The sequence below is a fragment of the Thalassophryne amazonica genome, chromosome 7 (genome assembly GCF_902500255.1).
Source record: "Thalassophryne amazonica chromosome 7, fThaAma1.1, whole genome shotgun sequence".
Taxonomy (NCBI): domain Eukaryota; kingdom Metazoa; phylum Chordata; class Actinopteri; order Batrachoidiformes; family Batrachoididae; genus Thalassophryne; species Thalassophryne amazonica.
The window spans coordinates 26,334,962-26,351,965 of record NC_047109.1 but is presented as its reverse complement, the minus strand read 5'-3'; the positions used below and the strand labels follow the sequence as shown (position 1 = coordinate 26,351,965).

General features: G+C 40.3%; 1 protein-coding gene across 2 annotated transcripts in view; it reads left to right on the top strand.

The window, feature by feature from the left end:
- The window catches only part of cep162 (centrosomal protein 162), a 110,803-nt gene that overhangs the window by 33,022 nt on the left and 60,777 nt on the right, over nt 1-17,004 (top strand). For both annotated transcript variants that reach the window (XM_034173964.1, XM_034173963.1), the window contains exons 8-10: nt 1,867-1,897; nt 9,903-10,112; nt 11,885-11,966. In XM_034173964.1, coding sequence (XP_034029855.1) covers nt 1,867-1,897; nt 9,903-10,112; nt 11,885-11,966 — 323 coding nt within the window. The remainder of the gene's footprint in view (nt 1-1,866; nt 1,898-9,902; nt 10,113-11,884; nt 11,967-17,004) is intronic.

Below are 17,004 nucleotides of genomic sequence, written 5' to 3'. Positions count from 1 at the left end.
TCAAAACCTTTATTTTGAAACCTTTATTTTTATTAACATTGAAACATTTGTACTTCGAAGATGGCATGGCTTGCTGATGTTACTGGTGGCAAAGTTAAACAACATCAGATAGTTCATGTTGCTTGCACTATTTCACAATAAAATGTTTAATGCTAGCATCCCAGCAAATACTTTTACTGTGAAACTCATGCTGTCAGTGTTCCTTGCGACTGAGTTTATCTTAACAGCACTGAGGAGACGTTAGCTAAAATCTGTTTGTTTTTTTGTTTGCTAACACCAACACATTTCCCACTATTCGTACAACATTTCAATAAGTGCATAAGCTGAGTAAAATCTTATATTTGCTGTGAGTTCAAGTTAAAATAAACTGTGTTCAGGAGGTGGAGTATTGTGTTTCAAATATTCTAAATGTTCTGTTTAATTTTATCTGAGTCTCTTCCAATAACCTGTTTAATAGTAATCATTTTATTTTCATATAATTGATAATAAAACAGATTTTTAAAACAATATGAAACACTGTATTCATATAATAATTTAATATAACATATCAATCAGAACATAACATAAAAAGTGCTTTTTATTAACTCAATCCTTTATTATGTAGTTTTTGTGGGGATTTATTTTCAAAACCTTTATTTTGAATGTTTTTTTGGGACCACCCTCAAAACACACACACACACACACACACACACACACACACACACACACACACACACATTAATAATGTCTGTATCCTTGCACTATTCTTCTTCATGCTTCAACACTTAATTCAATAACTAATATTGTGTTTCATTTGAATTTCAGAAAGCATGGAATAAGTTTGTGGTTATCTTTACAAAATTCAGTAAGGGCCCCTTCATACATAGTGCAAATTTGATCAATTTGCGCATAAAGTGTGCATGAAGCAGGAATCGTGCAAAACGTGTAAAATCGTACCTGTCTCCAACGCCTCGTACACCTGTTGCTACAACTATTTGCGCTCACCAGCAGCTGAAAGACAGAGTGTGCGCTGTGAGAGCATTGAGCCCTGTCACGGCAGGTGTCGGCCAAATTCCAGCTGACACGCATGAACATCTAACACCGCTTGCATGGCACTTAGAAAATGTGTCGCCATTCATACTATTAACACGACAACAGTCAGCAGACAGTCATTGTCGTGCTGGCAGTAAGATTTGTCTAAGTGCTAAACTGACAGGAGCTGTGGCCACAGACAGAAGCAGCTGTGGAGATCTGCCATTCTGGACATCCCAGCTGGAGAACACGTACTGTGTTTGGATGGACATGGATTAACAACTGCCCACGGTGTGCACATTGACAGGCTACCCCCAGGTTGAAACGGACCATCAGATCACAACACGCAGCGGGCGATATGACTGTCACATCACACATGTGAGCTCTGTTCCACATGACGCAGTGTCTGTGCTCCTACGGGCACTGCACTGGTGAACTGAATTTGGTGCTTAAGTGAGGCGCTGGGACTCAGGGCTGGGCCTTAGGACTTAAATTTGAATACCTAGTGTGTCCCTGCACTCAGTAGCCAAAAACTCTAAAACAAACCCTGACCCTGTCTGCAGTAACATAGTGAAATAGATGTCAAAGTAAATGTAAGGACTTCAGTGTTTTGTTAAATTTACATTTTCTATATTGTCCCAACATTTTCTGGCTTTTGGGCTGTAATCATTCTTTAATCTAATAATGAAAGGGTGACTTGGGCTGGTGCCACCTCTGTGAACAACATTTTTGATTTGTGATTGTATTTGTGATAATGTTACAGAGGCTTCTATTTCTGTTTATATCTTTGAGGATATTTAATCTCATGTCTTGCTCCATGGTCACTTAACTAATTTTATGTTGTCTGTTTTTTAGGAGTCTAATATGTCACCACTGCTTACTAAAGGTAAGATGAAAAAGTTTTGATTGTTGAGTAGACTTTTTTGGTTTATTCAAGGAGTTTAACAAAAATATCAAATTGACCATTTTTCAATTTCCATAGCCATTTGTACACGCTTGCTACAATTTCACATATACAGTAAGTAATGGGGCAAACTAAATGCAAATCAGTTGTGGGAACATGCGCTGGTGCCACATTCACGACACCACAAAATCACCATGGGTCTTGGATGGCAACGACCTAGGCATACAACCATTCCGGCTCCACATCCCTAAGATTACCCTTTATTTGCTGCAGCCAAGTGAAGCACTCTTGTGTAGATACTCAGTGTGTCTTGAACTTCATGTATATCAATCATTATCTAGAGTCCTCTGAGAGCACAATATCCCCTGCTGGCAAATGCTGCTTTGGTAGAAATGCTTGCTAAATTCTGATAACTTTTCAAGGAATTGTACCAAATTTCCCAAAATTCCTGATAAAAATGTGAGAGATGTAGATTTCAGAATGCAGCCACCAGCTCATGAAACTGAGGTTACCAATCATAATGGAAAAACTCCTCTCAGCCAAATAGGATTTAAACCACTTAAATTCAGTGCTATGAATGCCACCAAGATTGTTCTAACCGGGAAACAAATACTGTGTGATCCACAGTGTCAAAGGCTGCTGTGAGATCCAACAGAACCAGCACAGCAGGATTCCCTGCATCCACAGACTGAATGATGCCGTTTTACTTTTAAAAATGCTGACTCAGCACTGTATCATGACCTAAATCCAGTGGTGGGCACAGTTCCGCGAATCCACTAACCGCTACTTATCAAAGCTAGTGTTTTCATTATCGGATTATCTTTTCAGATCATTTTAAAAACCATCAGTGGACTAATTATCTTCTGATAATTTTTGGTCCGATAATTTTTAGACCGCTAACTTATTTTTGCAGGCGTGGTGTACAAAGCTTAACAGCTATAAACATTTATGAAGTCTGATATCAAAGACTTGAGTACCTACCTGTCAAATGTTTTGTAGTAGATGCACAGTTCTATCCTCTGCAAACAGAGAAGAGCTAGTTCCAGGAGAAACTGCTCTATCCTCTGCAGACAAAGGAGAACTGGTCATAGAAAAGAAAGAAAGCCCTTCAGCTGCTCCCTTGTTTGCACTTGGGGTCGCCACAGCAAATCCAAGGTGGATCTGCATGTTGAATTGGCACAAGTTTTATGCCGGATGCCCTTCCTGACGCAACTCCACATTACATGGAGAAATGTGGCAGGGGTGGGATTTGAACCCGGAACCTTCTGAACTGAAACCAAGCGCATTAACCGCTTGGCCACCACCCCTGCTTTTATTTGAAAAAAATGTCAATTGTAATATTTAAAATTTTACTGAATTTTGCTACCTTTGTAGTGTTTTCACAATAATGTTTAAAAAGTTTTTATTTGGAAAAATGTATTTTGTAATATTGAAAATTTTACTGAATTTTGCTGCCTTTGTAGTGTTTTCACAATAATATTTAAAAAGTTTTTATTTTTTAAATTTCATAGTTTTGTGGACAAATAGATTAAAACTGGTGCAAGATTTGAACCCGGAACCTTCTGAACTGAAACCAAGCGCATTAACCACTTGGCAAAAAAAAAAAAAAAAGAATTTCTTTTGACCCCATACTGACTTGCTGGCAATATCACCCAAGTCATCCAGAGGCAGACAGTTTTTAATTTATGGTTAAAATTTTAACGAAACTAATTTCTGACAAGTTATTTAAATTTATGTCATGTCTGAAGTTTTATAAAGTGAAAATATCAGATATATGTTTTAGTTTTAAAGTAATGCACTAATTTTGAAGGTTTTAGTGTGAACATGCTGTCTCCAGTGCATTATGGGTAATCTCAGTACATTCACGGCAGGAGAAATGCATTTGAGATCCTCTGATCAGGCTCCACACGGACAACAGCATTAAACTCTTTGTATATTGTGCCTAAAACTCTTTGTTTGTTTTATGTAAAAAATGCCAGAAGCAGCTGATGTTGCTTCTCCATTATTTTCAATTGGAATCATTGTGAGCTGCAGTTGCTTCCTGTTTCCTCTTTAACGTCCTGATCATGTCAAACACTGTCTGCCATCTTTGTTCCAGAGTAATATATATATATAAGATGTCTGAAATTCAGTTTGCGTTTATTAAATTCCACGCATCTTAAACATAGCAGACACGGATGGAATATTTGTTTTAGCAAGTTTTCAGGGTCTCTACTGCCATCTCCAGGCCAGTAGTGTTCATGGCAGTATTCAACCTAAGTATTGAGCTATCTCATAATCCTTTGCGCGCCAGAGAGTTCTTGCAGCCTCTTGCTGCAGCTGATGAAAAGAAATAAAAATGTACATTTTGGTTGTATAATGTTATTTTACAATTGTCGTCCTGTTTTCTCTCTGCGCTGTTTAAACCACACAAACTCTCTGGCGCGCAAAGGATGATGGGTTAGGGTCTGAGCGTCTGGGCGCCAGTAGATGGCAGTGTTCTATTTATTTTGACCCCAGTTATATCAGATGGTTGTCTAATCACAACTTCACTTTTGGCTTTATTTTCCAAGACCTCTGCCTCACGGTGGCACTGCTATATGCTGTTAAGAAATAATGACATTTTTGTTTGTGTATGTGTGTAGCGTTGAGCTTAGCTCCTCTCAACTGCTTCACTGCTGCAAAATATGTAGTAAACAGGAGCTTCCAGCACTGGGCAGGATGCACACAGATAGAAGTGCTGACTCATTGTTTGGTTGTTTGTGGTCGCCTTTGATGCTACCAGAAGCGATGGTGGTGTTAAAACTCAAAATCAGCTTGTTAGTAGTTGCAAGTGTACTGGAGACAATACTGAAGTTATTGGTTATTGGCTAGCTGTAGCTTCCAATAATTTTTTGGATGGTTTATCGGTTTAGCTTCCTTCAATTTCAATGAGGGAGTCTTCCCAATGGGATCAATCTAATCTAATCTAAAAATGTCTTTTAAAAATGACTGTAACTTTATGTCGTGGGCACAGCTAACCAAAATGTTCGCTTCAATAACCACTAATCCACTAACTGAAAAGTTAAGTTTTATAATACTAAACCGATAAACTGCCAAAAATTTAGGGGAAGTTACAGTTAACCGCTGACCTTCAGTATTGACTTGGTACACTTGGCGGGGGGGGGGGGGGGGGGGGGGGGGGCAACTGTGTGGGGTGTGAGGTGCTGGAGGCCCCGTTTACCTGGCGGTTGTGTTCGAGCTTTCTTGAGCTGGCCGGCGGTGCTGCTAGGGACAGCGGGAAGACTCGTATCATTCCCCACCACCTGCAGCTGGCTGTCCGCAATGACGAGGAGCTCATGAGCGGCATTGCCGGCTGGTTCGGGTATCTTGGTGGTCTGGTGCTCGAGCATGGCCGCCTGGTGGGCGGGGGCTCCGTCACCCATGCGCTTTGCATGGTTGCCCTTCCTCGGCGGGCAGTGGGCATGATCAGCTGGGGGCTGTGGTCCAGCACGGGATGATTTCGTTCTAAACCTTCGCAGTCAAAGAAATTGAATCTACGTATATTAATTGACCTAAGCACAAGTTTTCAAGTCTTAAATGTAAATAAGGATGGATTAGTTGGCCAGAGAATCGACAGTGATTACAAGTGCAAAGCATGACAGTACGAGACCGCTGCAGTGCTTCAACCTTCCAAGATGGCGGGGCAGCAATCCGCTCGGGCAGGCCTTTTGTACAGTTCGACCCTATCTAGTAAATCTGTGAATGAGAGGAGACTCATTTCCCATAATGCCTTTTGGTGCGCGTGTCACTTAACGCTCAAACCTTCAGAATTAGCACGTTACTTTAAAAAATATGTGCGATATTTTCACTTTGTAAGAATGACAGAGTTGGCGTTAACGTTCGGAATTAGTTTTGTTTATAAATGAAACCATGAGTGAAACTCCAGAAAAAAAAATCAGTTTCACTCATGGTTTCATTGGTTCAAACAAAACTAATTCTGTAATTTTGGGTTTCAGCATTTTTTTTGTTTTTCATCACATTCATTCCTGGGTACATGGGTTTACAACTGAGTTAATAATCACTCTAGGATGATAATGCTCGAAATAATAAAAATGGTAAATGGACTGCATTTATATAGCGCTTTTTCCATCAGAATCAGAAACGTAATGCACTTCATCTCGCGTTCACACAAAGACACTCACACACTGATGTCAGGGTGCTGCTATGCAAGGTGCTGACTACACACTGGAAGCAACTTGAGGATTAAGGACCAAGGGTCCTTAGTGATTTTCTGGTCAGGCTGGTGTTTCAACCGAGGATGCTCTGGTCTCAAGCCCAATACTTAACCACTAGACATTCACCTCCCCTTTAGCGCCCTGTCACACCATGATGATTGATCATGAGCTGTCTTAAAAACTCTGGCATACGCAGATGTACATCTAATGAGTTATGGGTAAGTTTTGTATAAGTTAAGAGCATGTTGAGGCATGCTCATATACTTCGTAATACGGTGAGTATGTCAAAAGATTTTGGCCGTGTACAATATTTTCGACACATGCCAGCGTGTGTCCCATACATCCCGCATATTTTTTAGTATAATAGTGTCATTCTAATTGTTAAAGAAAACTAATATTTACAGTTATTTTAAAAATTCGCATTTTCTATTAATAATTATTGTGCTAAACAAATTTGGTAAAAATAAATCACTGCTAGTGGTGTTGCATTGAAACCAGTAGTGTGATGTGAGCGAATGTGGTAATGTCTTTAGCTCTGCACTGGTTAACCATTTAGAATTTATATCATGTCCTGAGCTAGACTGATAAATAAATAGTCCACTTTTGAAACTCACCTCCTGCAAAGCCTCTCTCTGTTCTTGGCTGTCTCTGCTCTCAGGGCAACAACTGGCTTTGGTTTTCTTGTCTGGACTTGACGTGACTAAGCTCCCTCGGTAGATAGTATGCCCGCAGGCTAATAGCTAGCAGCTCAAGGCATCCTGGCTAATAGCTAGCAGCTTGAGGCATCAAGGCAGCACAAGACCATTTTTATGGCGATATGTCCTGGGTTACACCAGTGGTTGTTAACGTAAATGACGAGTCCCACTTTTGCTTTTCCCATATGCTTTAGTGTCTCTGGCAGCTCTCACAGTAGTGAATGCCAGCAGGTCCAAGTTAGCATCCGGTACGAGGTGGGTTAGCCATGTCTCTGTAAGGATAAACTAGCTGCTGTCACACTAAATCCACTGATTTTTCCATGTGGACAGCTCGTCAATCTTGTTCGGCAGCGAGTTCATGTTTCCCATGATCACGGAGGGAATTGATGGTTTGTAGCACCTGCGGTTATCTGCTAGCCTAGCCTTTAGCTTAGCTCCGGCCTTGGAGCCCCTGGATCTCCTTGTTCCTCTACTGAGATGGGGTGTCATCCCAGCTCGTACCTTTGTTTTCAAAGCCAGCAGCTCTTCCCTTGAATAAGTGAAAAATATGGCTCCTGGTAATGTTAGAAAGCTAAAAATATCCATGGGATATGTATGAAGCACACAATATTGTTGGATAATATCTGTGCTAATTCCTTATTTTATGTTAGTGATCAAGTATTTGCCTTTGTTTTTGATTGGAAGTCTCTGAGATCTTGTTTAAAGTTTAAACATAAGAGTTAAGTTTCACTTCCATCACGCATGTGCAAGGTTCAGATACAGGGAGGGCTCCCCCTGTCTGAGAACCAGTAACATATAGACAAAAAACCACACCCACTGTAACGTCCACACTGTATAAAAGTGTTGTGCAAGTTATGTGCGGGGTCTTTTCACAAGATGGATGCCATCTGTGAAGACCCAGGCCTGGTTTCCAACGTGACCTTCAATAAATTAAAAATGAGGACTATATGAATGAATGAATGAATTTATTTGGCACACACAGGTCCAGAATTACAAAAACTTACAACGAAAGAGAGAAATAGTCCAACAATGCACCCATGTGCCAAAAGGGTGTAGGCAGAAGCAAACGCTTGTAAACGCCTACCCCTTTAACCAAAATCAAAATTTATGCATATGTATATAAAATTATACATATGTATACCTATCATACTACAAGGCATATATTGATCCATGAATTTGAATTTCAAAAAATACAAACATGCAAGCAGCAGTGCACAACAGAATCGGAACACAATCAGTCACAACAGGACAGAATCAATAAACCTAGTTTAACATGCCATAGCAAGTAATCAAATTTTTATAGAGCCTTTTAAAACCAGTCAAACTACCGAGTGTTTTTATATTATCCGGGCAATTATTCCAAATATTTACACCCTTGACGGAAATATACAGTAGTTTGAATCTTTGGTTTCTGAAATAATAATGTTCCTTGTAAATTGTGACTGGAGTCCCTTATTTCAAACAGGTCCTGAACATGTTGTGGCAGAAGTATTTTTCACTTTGAACATAATTTGCATTATAATGTAATCAATCAAGTCCAAAAACGTCAAAATATGCAAATGGACAAAGGTGGTTCTTTGTAAGGGACAGTAAGCTACATAAAGAACTGGGGGAATTACAATGTCTTTGTGACTAGAGCAGGAGGGTAGAAAGGATACAAAAAAAATAGCTAAAAAAGATGCCAAACACTGGAGAGACAGCCATCTCCCACAGCACCAAATATACACAGGATCTTGGTCCCCAGATGCATATGTCACAAAATTTCTGAGCAATCACATGCGTTCTTTATGTTTTTTTTTTTTTTTTTATCCATTTATTATTTTTCAAAAACAAAAAAAAACTTGTAAGAAGGGTGGGAAATGCATGTTTTTAGTATGTTTTATCAGATAACATCGGAATTATTTTTAAGCTAGCCCCTCTTTAAAACTGTTCACACACGGAGTAAAGTCTTAATCTTACCTGTTTGTTTCAGTCAGACTAATCATCACAGCCTGACAAAAACTTATCCACACGAAGCATCGTGATTTTGGACAGCAACGTCTGAAAATGCTTTAATTCCTTGTCGTGGCTGAAGAAACGCAGTGTTGTAAAAGAAGTACGTCTGTGGTTTATCTCTCAGCCTGAGGACACTAGCACTTTGTGCCACAACAAGAAAATGAACTTGTTTTAAAAGTTGAGTCACAGCGCCTCATTTATTCACGTCGTTGTTTATCACAGCCTTCAGTTGGTTCTTCAGCATTCTGCATGCGATGAAAATAAATTCCATGAGCCACCAAGACAAAAATAAAATAACATTTAAAAAAATGTTATTCTGTTTGGCATCTGGGTGGAGGGGTGAGGCCATGTGACAGTGTACTTGAGCTTGATGATGTGCATGTCAATATCTACAGTATGTGCTACGCCTAACAGACAAAAAGGGTTCTGCTGCCGGTGGAAACCAAACCAAGCCAGACTTAACTGTTCCGACCCGTACCATCCCATGCCGTATCAACCTGGATTGCTAGGTGGAAACAGGGCTGTCAGCATACATTGGCTAAATCGTCATAGTGTGACAATTGCTTAACTTATTCGACGTATCCAGTGTATTCTGCACATTTTTCATATGTGACCATATGCTGGCTGAATTGTCAAGGTGTGACAGGGTTCTATAAGATTTTACCAGACAGATATTAAGATTTTGCCTTCTTCACAACCTTCTAGTAGTCAGTCAGACTGTCCCTCAGAATACCCAGAGACACCTGTAGTTTGTCCTTTTTCCACCTTTCAGCCTGTCTGCAGCATTGCCTGGGGGCACGGCTCATGGCATTTAACCAGGGATCAGTTCTTGATTTAGTAGATGTGCTAAGGAGAGTTACATATACATAAAGAATGTATGTAAAGTGTAGCTTGGGATGAAGCCAAAACTTTTTATCGGTACTGCAAATTAGTGATGGTGAACTCGGTGCATAAATGTTTAAAAACGTTGAAGTCTAAGGCTAGTGGCGAGTACCTGTGTACCTGCATTACGTGTATATTATGTGATAGTATTCAAGCCTGTATTGAGATGATTAAATTTACATCTTATATTGCTTCTGAGTTTCCAAAATGTGTGTGCAGGCCAGATTTATGTGCAGAGTGGATGCTCAGATATGGAGGCTCTTCATGAGGCTTACATGCAGATCAGTCACGACGTCAGAGATTCAGAGGACCAGAAGTTGCTTGATATAGCCATGGAAGGGAAGGAGCCGAGCAGCAGATGTTTATCTTCAGATTTCCCTCCTCAACACAGCAGAGAATCACTGCAGCCTGCTTCCACAGCTGAGTCAGGTGAGAGGCTGTAAGGTCATGTACAGGAGAATACTGAAGCTGTTCCATCTGTTAAATCATCTTGTATTATAAATGGACTGCATTTATATTTATATAGCGCTTTTCCATCTGCATCAGATGCTCAAAGTGCTTTACAAAGTTGCAGCTTTTGAATATTCTCATATTTAAAAGCTGCAACTTTTCTATGCTGGACAAACCTGTGTGACTTCTTGGGTTGTTACTATCACCTGGTGAAAATTTCATGTAATGAATTAAGAAAAGTGGTGACGTGTTAAATACTTTTCACCTGTGTCATTCCATTTTATTACACATAACTTAATTTCTGCACTTATTTGTTTTGGTTTCTTTGTGTGTGTGTGGATTATTTGGGTTGTTACCAACATCTAGTGAAAATTTCATGTATATTTATTAAGAAAAATGGTAACGTGTTCAATACTTTTTTACCCACTGATTAAAATCACATTAACGTAAACAAGCCAAAGCATTGTTCTTACAAATGAGGAGGTGTAAACTGGTCTAGTTGTCTTCAGATGCAAAATGTAAAACTGTTTATGGGTGACTATCCATTATTAAGGCAAATGTACTTGGTATAGGAAAGTTCTGCAAATAAATAGAAATTCATTTACCTTCATTGCAATCCTCTCTTACGTCGGAATCCCCCACACCTGGCAGGACCACGCTGAAGAGGACAGTGTCCTGCACACCTGGCAGGACCACGCTGAAGAGGACAGTGTCCCTCACAACAGCTGCCACTACCTGTTCAAATGTCAAGCGCTCGTCCACCTGCTGAACGTTTGATCCACTCTTTTTTACTTTTTACGTCGACCTTCACATCCAGTCTTTTTAAAAAATTTTTATTCTCTTAAATCATCAAGGGTGTGTGATTTATCTGACCTCACTGCATTAACTGCCTTGGTCCAGACATGGGGCCAAATACAAAAGTATTTGTATTTGAAAATACTTAAATACATTTTTTGGAGTATTTGTATTTTCTGATTTTGAATTCAAAGTATTTGTATTTCAAATACATCGCCGATCCCAAGTATTTCCAAATACTTTTTCAAATACTTTTCAAACTTGGGAATCTCTGTGACACCGTGTTGAATATAGATTGTGATAATTTGATTGCCTGTGATATTATAATAGTGAATTTATGATAAAACATTCAATCCTTTACTTATCAATAGTATTTGGTCATACTATTTTCACAATAAATTGTCACTGGTTTATCAGTTTTTGTGTTGATTTGTTGTTTATAATTCATAGAAAGTATTTGTATTTGAAATACCCAAAATATAAAGTATTTGTATTTGTATTTGAAAAAGTACAAAGTATTTGTATTTGGAATTTGAAAATCTAAAGTATTTGTATTTAAATACAGTGCAAAGTATTTGACCCCATGTCTGCCTTGGTCACACGTTCCTATTCCAATTTTTTCTATTTTGTACTTCTCCCAGTGGACAGAGACCTGAATAAAATTTTTCTAGAGAGGAAAAACCTTGACTTCACAGTCAGTGAAGTTTCTTTTCTCCTTTGCTTTCCCCATTTTTTTAACAAGTGCAATACACAGGTCTATTTATATTCATTTTCGTGTTCTTACTGGGTGTGAAATCCTGCTTACTCATGTTTTGATAAATCAGAATTTTCTTGGGCATGCGCAACTAAGGTGAACCCGGGGCCTTCTCACTTTGAGGCAGCAGTGCTATTTACTAAACCACCATACTGCCCTGTCACTATTCCAAAAAACTAAAGTATTTTGTTTGTATATTTAGACTTGCCTACTGCAGAAGAACTGTTGAGACCCATCCGACCAGAGAGGGACCATATTGGAGGTTTCACTGTCCAGCCTGACAGGTTGGTATGGACATAATCTGACTGGAAATACTATATTCCGCTGAAGAACAGGGTGAAAATCCACATCTTGGTCAGTTTATTTGATTTAGTTGTTCATTTATTGATTGGATTGTTACATACTGGACATTATATCAGGTTTATTTTCCTTTACTTTTTCTCCGAGGCCAAAATAAGGCCATCGGGTATCGTGAAGACTTTGTGTCCATCCATCTGTCTGTTTGTGCTCAGCATAATTCCATTCCTAGTACTGTCAGGGTCTTCAAATTCACAGGGAACATTCTGGGGACACAGACCTTGGACAAGTTCAAAGATGGCTAATCTTGACCTATTCTTAGGGGTCAAAAAGTCACATTCTTTCTACACACTCTTTCATTATGCTGCGTTTGCACATAGGCAAGGCATGTTTTTGGCTGTCAAAAAAATCTTCCACAAATGTCACGCACCACCCTCATTTTGCCTCATGTCGTGGAGGTTGCAACTGAGCATGTTGATCCGTCTTGATGAGTGGTGATCCTTAATAGAGCGTGACAGTGTTCTTCTCTGATGTGCTCACAATTAAACCCTGCTGCACCACATTCAGTTTCATTGCTGCAGTATGCTGAAGAAGGACAGTGATGCCAAGTCGGCTAAACGTCTTGTTCCAATGCTCCTCAGCACGCTCCTGCAGGTGCTCCACCTGCTGCCTCTGCCTGATGTTTGGAAAACGAGCGAGACAAGAGCCACATGGAGCCACACATCTGGCTCTTAGTCTCCTCCTTTCTGCGCCACTCCATGGCACAGAGCCCAACTAAGCATGCAGTCACAAAGTTCTCTCTGTCATTTTTGAGGGGCAAACTGGAGCGATCTGAATTGTTCAGCAACTGAACAATTCAGATCGCAACAATCAGATCTCAACAATTCAGATCTCCACACACACCCATATTCTGGATGAATATGGGTGTGTGTGGAGACAGTTCGCCTCATTCACAACGTGACAGAACTTAATGCGCTGTTACACGCGATAGCGCGCAACAGCGTGGAACATTATTCTTGACTGTGCGTAATGGTTCCTGATAATTCTCCAGCAACACATGTCATTAATCGCAATGCGTGGTAACAGATTGCAGCAGTTCCTGAGGACCTCTGACACCTCTGCCCCAAATCATCACATTCGCGACCAGCGGCCAAGAATGTATATTTCGTGGCATTTGTGACGTGCCGTTGTTATGTGTAAACGCAGCATTAATTACGTGCTCATACAGCTGAGAGTATTTTAGCATGTTGTTATAATTACATTTTTCTTCACAAAATTTGTTGAACTTCTGCATAGCACCACCAGGATGTCATACTGTACACAACACTTAAGCCCCCATCACACAGCAAGAATGTGCAGGAACCAGGCCGAAACGGCAAATATTACCATCATCGAACGCAGTCGGGAGGGAAAGAGGCGTGGTCAGCAGTGTCAGTGGCTGAAATTATCACTCAGCTGTGTGTCTGTGTGTGTTTTCATACCGGCTGCATGAGCCACTAAGTGTGCGTGCAGGGTGCACGTACACGCGCGCCACTCAACACCTTTACTGAAAGTTTGCTGGCAGTGGGCCAAACAGTGACACCATGCGTCAGCTGCAGCCTTTCTAGCGAACTTTAATTTCTTTTTCTTTTTTGCTCGCTTCAGGAGCACAACACAACACTGTACACTGTGATGCCCCTTGAATTATCACATGGGATTTAATTTTTGCTGTAGTTATTTGCAGCATACAGCAGCCGGGTGAGGCTTTTCACCACAGGCTGTGGTTTGGTTCCTGTGCGCTCTGCGCTGTGAAGTGATCGTGGCTCCATGCTGGAGGTGAGTTTCATGTTTAATAGCATTGTCACGGCCTGGCGATACAGTTCCATGTCACACCGCCTACAGAGTTTAGATGGTGATCAGGTAATAATATGAATATTACGGCAGTGAGATCCATTCAGCTCTGTGCCTGATGTGGACTATGATGTATTACTGCGCATGAGACCGTGGAGAGGCGCAGCGGCACATGGCACTTTCAGTTTGATTGTGTGCTGTTCACATTCACTGTATATGATGAATGCCTCCCACTTGCATGTTATTACATATCAACATTTCCTTTGCCCTCCTTGGCCAGGGTCCAGTGGACATCCCACAACATCCTGGCAGGCTTTGCTGTGACTGACTGATCTCAGAGCTCAATCACTCGCGATCAGTTCATTTCAGATGCTGCTTTGATGCCGTCAGAATATGTAGACTGCGATCAGATAATGCAAAAACTGCACATAGACCGCCGTCAGATGTGCATTCCATCTCGATGGCACCAATAATGTTTTGAATATGTGCAACACACTCGAGAACGAGCGAATGGGACCAAATATGTAGATGCTCACAGACTGCCGTCTGTAGGTCTTTGGACCGCAAGTCAATATTTCCCGATTATGGCCGGATGTGTCATTTTGACGCAATTCAGCCTCAGTCGGCGTATGTGTGATGGGGGTATGAGTACATCATTATGAGGGGAAAAAGTCAGAAGTTCCACACTAACCAAGTTACTCACTGGCCTGGTACCTCAGCACTGACATTCATGTTTCTGAGTACGTAAGGTCGAGAGATGCTTGGTCTGAGCTTTTGGAGTCATAAGGTGTTTAGTGATGGTGATTAAGGATGGGGAAATGGATTCTAAGATGCATTTAAATGTGGCCATTATGTAATTCTAAATCAGTTCACAAATGTCACATTTATTTTGTAAATAATAATTGCAGGGGTAGGAATGCAGCCACAGTGCACCATTAACAAGCACATTTCAGGTTTATGTAAACCTGTATTTGTACAGTTACTCGAGTCATTTTCTGAGCCAATGATGAACATATTTTTTTGTGACCACATTTTTATTTATTCATCTGTTTTACCACGAACAAAAACAGACCAACATTAACATCGCAGAACAAGACAAACACAACAAACATACCCAGCCCAGGACATTGTTAGAAATATAACCCCAATTCCAATGAAGTTGGGACGTTGTGTAAAATATAAATAAAAACAGAATACAATGATTTGCAAATCCTCTTCAACCTATATTCAACTGAATACACCACAAAGACAAGATGTTTAATGTTCAAACTGATGAACTTTATTGTTTTTGTGCAAATATTTGCTCATTTTGAAACGGAGGCCTGCAACACGTTTCAAAAAAGCTGGAACAGTGGTGTGTTTACCACTGTGTTACATCACCTTTCCTTCTAACAACACTCAGTACGTGTTTGGGAACTGAGGACACTCATGATTGGGTATAAAAGGAGTATCCCCAAAAGTCTCAGCCATTCACAAGCAAAGATGGGGCGAGGATCACCACTTTGTGAACAACTACATGAAAAATAGTCCAACAGCTTAAGAACAATGTTTCTCAACATTCAGTTGCGAGGAATTTAGGGATTCCATCATCTACAGTCCATAATATAATCAGAGAATCTGGAGAATTTTCTACATGTAAGCGGCAAGGTCGAAAACCAACATTGAATGCCCGTGACCTTCGATCCCTCAGGCGGCACTGCATTAAAAACCAACATCATGTAAAGGATCTTACTGTGTGGGCTCAGGAACACTTCCGAAAACCATTGTCAGTTAAGACAGTTCATTGCAGCATCTATAAGTGCAAGTTAAAACTCTACCATGGAACGCGAAAGCCATACATCAACAACATCCAGAAACGCCGCCGCCTTCTCTGGGTCTGAACTCATTTGAAATGGACAGACACAAAGTGGAAAGTGTGCTGTGGTCTGATGAATCCACATTTCAAATTGTTTTTGGAAATCAAGGACGTCGTGTCCTTTGGACAAAAGAGGAAAAGACCACCCAGATTGTTACCAGCGCTAAGTTCAAAAGCCAGCATCTGTGATGGTATGGGGGTGTGTTAGTGGCAGCTTACACATCTGTGATGGCACCATCAGTGCTGAAAGGTACATGTTTTGGAGCAACACATGCTGCCATCCAAGCAACGTCTTTTTCAGGGACGTCCCTGCTTATTTCAGCAAGACAATGCCAAGCCACATTCTGCACGTGTTACAACAGCGTGGCTTCATAGTAAAAAGAGTGCAGGTACTAGACTGGCCTGCCTGCAGTCCAGACCTGTTGCCCATTGAAAATGTGTGGTGCATGATGAAGCGCAAAATATGACAACGGAGACCCCGGACTGTTGAACAACTGAAGTTGTACATCAAGCAAGAATAGGAAAGAATTCCACCTACAAAGCTTCAACAATTAGTGTCCTCAGTCCACAAGTGCTTATTGAGTGTTGTTAGAAGGAAAGGTGATGTAACACAGTGGTAAACAGACCACTGTATCAGCTTTTTTTTAAATGTGTTGCACGCATCCATTTCAAAATGAGCAAATATTTGCACAAAAACAATAAAGTTTATCAGTTTGAACATTATTATATATATAATCATTATATTGTATTTTTATTTACATTTTACACAACTTCCCAACTTCATTGGATTTGGGGTTGTACATTTATTCCGAGGAACATTAGGAATGGATTTTTCCTCAATACTCCGATTTCTTTGGTACATGTATACCAAATCAGATTTATTTCATTATTTTGCATTTGTGCATGTGTAAAAGCAGTCATCACTCTGACATCTTTCATCAGATCACAAAGTTCTGATATTCTGGTTTTGTTTATTAGCAAATTTATTTGTGCTCTATACAGTTTATAGACAAATGTATAAAAGTTGAGTGGAGTTTCTTAAAAGCATGACTTCATGTTTTGTGCGTGAGGACATCAACTCCGTGAACCTCCTCACTGAGAGGGAGAGAGTCCTCTTTTCTCCACTTTGAAAGAAATCCAACTTATCAACTGAAATCATGTAAACCAGGTTTTCCTGTTTATCTGATTACTGAAGTACATGTAAATGTGAGAGATCAAAAACATGCTTATTTAGGATCTGCTCCTTTCTCTGCCCCTGACCAAGGCAGCATCTCGACATCTGGAGTTGGTCCACGGGTGCCGAACTGTGGTTGTGCACTGCTCCTAGTGGTTGGATCATG